The sequence below is a fragment of the Oncorhynchus clarkii genome, chromosome 20 (assembly GCF_045791955.1).
Source record: "Oncorhynchus clarkii lewisi isolate Uvic-CL-2024 chromosome 20, UVic_Ocla_1.0, whole genome shotgun sequence".
Classification (NCBI taxonomy): domain Eukaryota; kingdom Metazoa; phylum Chordata; class Actinopteri; order Salmoniformes; family Salmonidae; genus Oncorhynchus; species Oncorhynchus clarkii.
The window spans coordinates 72,008,270-72,015,115 of NC_092166.1; the positions used below are offsets into that span (position 1 = coordinate 72,008,270).

At 42.5% G+C, this 6,846-nt stretch overlaps 1 protein-coding gene across 6 annotated transcripts in view; it reads right to left on the minus strand.

Annotated features, from left to right (window-relative positions):
- The window catches only part of LOC139376871 (golgin subfamily A member 4-like), a 54,098-nt gene extending 47,510 nt beyond the window's left edge, over positions 1-6,588 (minus strand). For 4 of the 6 annotated variants that reach the window (XM_071119839.1, XM_071119838.1, XM_071119837.1 and 1 more), the window contains exon 1: positions 6,354-6,583. In XM_071119839.1, the coding sequence (XP_070975940.1) occupies positions 6,354-6,434 (81 nt within the window). In that variant the 5' untranslated portion in view covers positions 6,435-6,583. Of the gene's footprint in view, positions 1-6,353 lie in introns of all 6 variants that reach the window. The other 2 variants (XM_071119841.1, XM_071119840.1) reach the window with 1 other exon arrangement.
- Positions 6,589-6,846: the final 258 nt, after the last annotated feature.

Consider the following 6,846-nt stretch of genomic DNA (forward strand, 5'->3'; position numbering starts at 1 on the left):
CCAGGTTTCCATATCGGCGCCACTACAGCCTGCTTCCAACTTCCAGGCCTCACCTTACTGTAAAGACACAATACTTTCACCATTGCAGTGTCAATGAGACGAACCATCATGATGTAACATCTCCTCCTCCCAGGAGATGCTACCCCAGCTTTAGCTATAGTTCTCTTCATCTTAGCCCACATAAAAAGGGGTATTCAATGCATCCTCCACCATCGCTCTCTGATCCAGGTCCTCCAGATATTCTCCTCTGACCCTCTCTCTCCCATGCTGCCCCTCTTCTGTCAGATTATTTGAGCTGTGCACCTTCACAAATGCCTGGGCTAACATCTCTACCATCTGCCTATCTCCCCACTTTTCAGCACAGGGAGATCCTAATCTCATCTGACCCTACTCATCTTCTAAATCACCCCCCAAACCTCTCCAACAGGAGTGGTTCTACCTCTTAACTGTCCTAATGATCCTCCTCACTACTGCTTGTGCTTGTTTATACTGAATCCGGTGCTGGAAATTATGGGACCTTTTCAACATTCTGAAAGCCCGCTTCCTACCTTTCACAGCTCCTCTACACTCCTCAGTCCACCAGGGAACTGAGTTACTCTTTTGCCCTACTGTTCCCATAGGAATCACTTGGCTTGCAGCCCCTACTATAGCACCTCTTACTCTATCATTCACTGTTTCTATACCTGAATTGAGATCAACCTGAGACAGCTCCTGTTCACTCAAGTCCTGAAACTGACCCCACTCCGCTTTCCCAAATATCCATCTCCTCAATCCAATCCATTTGTGCTCCTGAGTGATGCAGCGGACTAAGGCACTGCATCTCAGTGCTAGAGGCTTCACTACAGAGACCCTGTTTCGAATCCAGGCTGTATCACAACCGGCCATGATTGGGAGTCCCATAGAGCGGCACACAATTGGCCCAGCGTCGTCCGGGTTTGGCCGGTGTAGGCCTTCATTGTAAATAAGTATTTGTTCTTAACTGACTTGCCTAGTTAAATAAAGGTTCAATTAAACCCTCATTCCCACAGTACACATGATAGGATAATGATCACTACCCCCTGTAGATTCCTCCAAAACCTCCTAACTACATCTACCTGCCATTGAACTTGAGATCAGAGTAAGATCCAGAGCAGATTCATTTCCAGTTACTGGGTCAATCCTGGTTCCCCGGCCGTTATTAAGACTCAAGCCCTTTCTCATCAAGTAGTTCCTCCAACACTTGTCCATCTACATCTATCTGTACCTTTCCCCAGAGCGTACTATGAGCATTAAAATCCCCACACCACATTACCCATCTCTTATTTTGACCTTCTACATTCCCAAGGGCCAACAACTCTGTTACAGGGGTTGTAAAATTACACTGAGTATATTCCCCCCTCCCAACCACTACATACTCCTGTTCAACTCCCTCTCCCACATGCCTATATGGGATTCCCCACTTTATAAAGGTAGCACACACCCCTCCTCCCCCATCTCTACAGACTGCCACATAACCTGGTATTAAAAAAATCTAGAGTAGCTTTCAGCTATGTCTCCTGGAGACATATCACATCAGGTTTGGCTGGTAACTCGTCAAGAAACTGTTGTTTGAACTCCTGCCCATTAACCATCAAACTTCTGGCATTCCATTGAAGGATTAACATCATAATGACACCTAACCAATAAATGATTCCTGGCTAGAATGATTTTCAATCTTATTGAGGTCATCCTGTACATTTTCCCATGTCAGTCCTGTGATCCCAGGATACTTCACTGCCTGCTCCACTATGATCGGTATCTTCTTGGATTGTAATTTTTATGTGCAATTGATTGCTGCTGTCACAAATGTAACAACCTTCCTCATGTCTCCTACCAGTCTTGTGTTCTCCCCCATTCTGCTCACTACATCACACCCAACCTGCAACCCGACCTGCCCTGGAATACCTCTTCTTTTAGGTTCCCCGCTTGTTTCTGTGTGAACTACCTTCACTGCTTCTGCATACATGATTTTACACTCACTCCTCACCTGCTGCACTTACACCTGTCTTTTCATCACTGCACAACTCCCATAAGCCACACTATGGGTTGATAGTAGTTACAGCACTTTAACTGGACCCAGTCTCCAGATTCCCCATGTGCATGTTCTCCCCACATCTCCTTTTCCCTATACACACTGTCGCCATATGCCCAAACCTTTGACAGTTATTGTAACACAATGGTTTCAGAACATAAGCTCGCACATGATAACTCAGAACTAATCCTACGTTTTTCTGGCAGTACCTGATCCTTAAAGTTTAGTAGCACTGACAGGCTATCCACCTTCTTCCCATCTCGTGTCATCTGAAGGCGCTTTCCCTCATTAACTTCTTATGGCTGGGGAGCAGTATTGAGTAGCTTGGATTAGAGGTTGACCGATTAATCGGAATGGCCGATTAATCAGGGCCGATTTCAAGTTTTCATAACAATCGGAAATCGGTATTTTTGGGCGCCGATTTTGCCTTTATTTAATCTTTATTTAACTAGGCAAGTCAGTTAAGAACACATTATTTTCAATGACAGCCTAGGAATGAGGCAGAACGACAGATTTTTACCTTGTCAGCTCAGGGGATCCAATCTTGCAACCTTACAGTTAACTAGTCCTCACGAGGAGCCTGCCTGTTATGCGAATGCAGTAAGCCAAGGTAAGTTGTTAGCTAGCATTAAACTTATCTTGTAAAAAAACAATCAATCAACGACTGTCGTTGCTCCAATGTGTACTTAACCATAAACATCAATGCCTTTCTTAAAATCAATACACAAGTATATATTTTTAAACCTGCATATTTAGCTAAAAGAAATCCAGGTTAGCAGGCAATATTAACCAGGTGAAATTGTGTCACTTCTCTTGCGCTCATTGCACGCAGAGTCAGGGTATATGCAACAGTTTGGGCCAGAATTTGCCAGAATTTTATGTAATTATGACATAACATTGAAGGTTGTGCAATGTAACAGGAATATTTAGACTCATGGATGCTATCCGTTAGATAAAATACGGAACGGAATAAACGTTTTGTTTTCGAGGTGATGGTTTCCGGATTTGACCTAAGGCTCGTATTTCTGTGTATTTATTATAGTTAAGTCTATGATTTGATATTTGATAGAGCAGTCTGACTGAGGAGTGGTAGGCAGCAGCAGGCTCGTAATAGTCAAAGGTATATGGTTTAGAGAGAAATAGTCGATGCGTTATAATTCCTGTAATAACTTGCGGCTGAACTTGAAAGGGGTTCCTTCGTTATTTTACCGTTCATGTCTTCCATAGAAAATGTCTTGATCTACTTCAAATAAGGTCTGTGTTTCGTGCTTAAACCGCCTCTGCGTTTCGATACCCGTGTAAATCTCACTAGGATAAGGTAACGTTTGTCAAAATATTTTCATAAATCCACTCTACAAAAAAAATGATATTCGCTTATATTTAGCCAATATTGATCAGAGTTACCTTGTCCTATGGATATCTACACAGTTATAAAATTGGCAAGGTGGTGTAAGCCTACACGAAACACAGATCTTATTTTAAGTGAATCTAAAAATATCCAATGGAATAAATAAATGAAGGAACCGCTTTTCAGATTTTGCTAGAAGGTGTCATAGGAATTATGACTCGCACTTTGGTAGTCAATTCTTACCATGTCCATTATTAAAATAATATAGAAATGACAGTTTTTGTTTTCAACATTCATCACAGGTAACTTAAACTCAATTTTTATTCAAACAGTTGTGAGTATTTGTCTTCTAAGCAGACTCTTCAGTATCATTGTCACGTCAGCGCTGTGTGTGTGTTTTACAGATGGCAGAGAAAAGCAGAGCAGTGTGGGACTATTACATGGAATTGGCACCAGGGAAAGCAAGGTGTCTTATTTGTGATAAAGATGTAAGCATGGGGTCAGCAATGGCTAAATCAAAAAATACCACCAACCTATGGAATCACCTTAAGAATACCCATCCAAAAGCCCATGTATTATTAAGTTAAAATAAAAGTGTTCATTGTTCATTCAGTATTGTTGCAATTGACATTATTACAAAAATGTGTGTGTGTGTGAATATATATATATATTATATTTTTTTAATTATAAAAATCGGTCGATTAATCGGTAGCGGCTTTTTTTTTGGTCCTCCAATAAATCGGTATCGGCGTTGAAAAATCATAATCGGTCGACCTCTAGCTGCTACTCAGGCCCAGAAGCTAAGATATGCATATTATTAGTAGATTTGGATAGAAAACACTCTGAAGTTTCTAAAACTGTTTGAATGATGTCTGTGAGTATAACAGAACTCATATGGCGGGCAAAAACTAAACTAAGTGCCTGCGCCTTGTGAATTTGGATTTGTGAACTAAACACGCGAACAAAAAGGAGGTATTTGGACATAAATGATGGACTTTATCGAACAAAACAAAAATGTATTGTGGAACTGGGATTCCTGGGAGTGCATTCTGATGAAGATCATCAAAGGTAAGTGAATATTTATAATCAGTTAGTGATTAATTTTCCTATTTCTGCTTTTTGTGACTCCTCTCTTTGGCTGGAAAAATGGCTGTGTTTTTCTGTGACTAGGTGCTGACCTACCATAATCGCATGGTATGCTTTCGTCGTAAAGCCTTTTTGAAATCGGACACTGTGGTGGGATTCACAACAAGTTTATCTTTAAAATGGTGTATAATACTTGTATGTTTTAGGAATTTTAATTATGAGATTTCTGTTGTTTGAATTTGGCGCCCTGCACTTTCACTGGCTGTTGTCAAATCGATCCCGTTAACGGGATTTCAGCCGTAAGATGTTAAGAGAGCCTCCCTTCAAGTGGTCCTTTATATATTTCACGTTAACGAATTCAGTAATAACTCCCTTCACCCACTGCCGTCCAGTTTGATCCGGCATGCTACTATCCACCGCACGTTTACATACCTGCTTGAGTTTGAGCGCCTTCCCATACTGTTAAACATTGATACACACCACCAAACTTCCATCACAAAGAACTTTAGCAGACACCTGTCCTTTAAAAAAAAAATGTATCCATTGTTTTACCAGGTAAGTTGACTGAGAACATGTTCTCATTTACAGCAACGACCTGGGGAATAGTTACAGGGGAGAGGAGGGGGATGAATGAGCCAATCGTAAACTGGGGATTATTAGGTGACCGTGATGGTTTGAGGGCCAGATTGGGAATTTAGCCAGGACACCAGGGTTAACACCCCTACTCTTACGATAAGTACCATGGGATCTTTAATGACCTCAGAGAGTCAGGACACCCGTTTAACCACCCATCCGAAAGACGGCACCCTACACAGGGCACTGTCCCCGATCACTGCCCTGGGGCATTGGGATATTCTTGAGACCAGAAGAAAGAGTGCCTCCTACTGGCCCTCCAACACCACTTCCAACAGCATCTGGTCTCCCATCCAGGGACTGACCATGACCAACCCTGCTTAGCTTCAGAAGCAAGCCAACGCGATCAGACCGCCATGACTCTACCCTCATCATTCAATTTCACCAAAACCTTGAACTCCACTTCTCAGTACAACACTGAAAACCGAACCTCGCTCATCACTACTCTCCCCCGACAAGACCTGCAAAGGCTCCTCAGGCTTCATCTTCTTCTTAACCTTTACTCTCACTACACTCCACTTCATCCCATCCTCAACTCCTAACCCCCCTGGCTACCTTTCCATTCCTCTCTGCTCATGTCACAGCCAAGTGTTGCTCAAACACCTACACAGGACTTCCCTCTCCAAATGAGGATCTGTTTTGTAGCAGGTTAGGAGTTCTTGTTATACTTTAGTGGTTAAAAGAACATTTGGTCCTTTCAAGACAACTGGGAACTCGGAAAATAATAACGTCAGCGATTTTCAGGTCAGAACTCTAGAAAGATGCCAGAGTTGGAATTCCAAGTTGGAGGACTATTCAAACGATTTTTCCCAGTCCGAGCTCGTTTTTGTCCATGTTCCCAGTTGACTTGAACACACTAACGTCTAAAATTTCCGAGTACCCCGTTGTTTTTAACACGGTATTACGCAGCAGATTAGGATAATTAGGCATTCTCCTAACCTGCAACGAAAATAGTCACTTCTGGTCGTAACTGTATCGAATTGGCGTGATTTTAGGGAATCGCCACACTTTCGGTTCTGAGCAGCTAGCAAATTAGTCGTTTTGCAGAATAGTGGGAAGATAGACATTTGAATTTGGCTATGGTTGTTGTGTTTTAGCGAAAACGTTAAGGTAGCAAACCAACTAGCCTAGCGCGCTAGTTATCTAGCTAGCTAGGCAAATCAAAATACTCGTTTCTGCCCTAGCTACCATGACATGTTAGTTCGAACAGCTGAGTTTGACAACTCGTAAACCAACCTGGGCCTGTTGCGGTGACTGCGCATTCCGTTGCGGCAATTGCTCCTCATTTATCTTTTGCTGCTTTAGTTTCTTGAACATCTTTTCATCCAGATGTTGTTACTTCCAAGCGAAATGTATTTTATTGTAATGTAATTCCTGTATTTAGTATTATTCCTGGTCACTCGTCTCTTCTTGCAGGTGACCAGTGTAGTGCGCATGTGCAGTCGACGTGGAGCAAAATGAGCGACAGAGTATTAAGCTACGACGAGCAGAGTGGGACAAACAGTGCCAGTGCTTCAGCGTTCAAACGCTAGTAGGTACTAGATTTCAGCAGGCAAAGGGGTGACACAGTTGGTGCTTTCATGACAACTAGGAACTTGATTTAAAACGAGGTCAAATCATGACTTCCGTGATCTTCAGTATGCCCGAGTTTCCGACCTGAAATTCCGAGTTGGATGACCGTTCAGAACGATTTTTCCCAGGCGGAGCTCGTTTCACTCCCGAGTTCCCA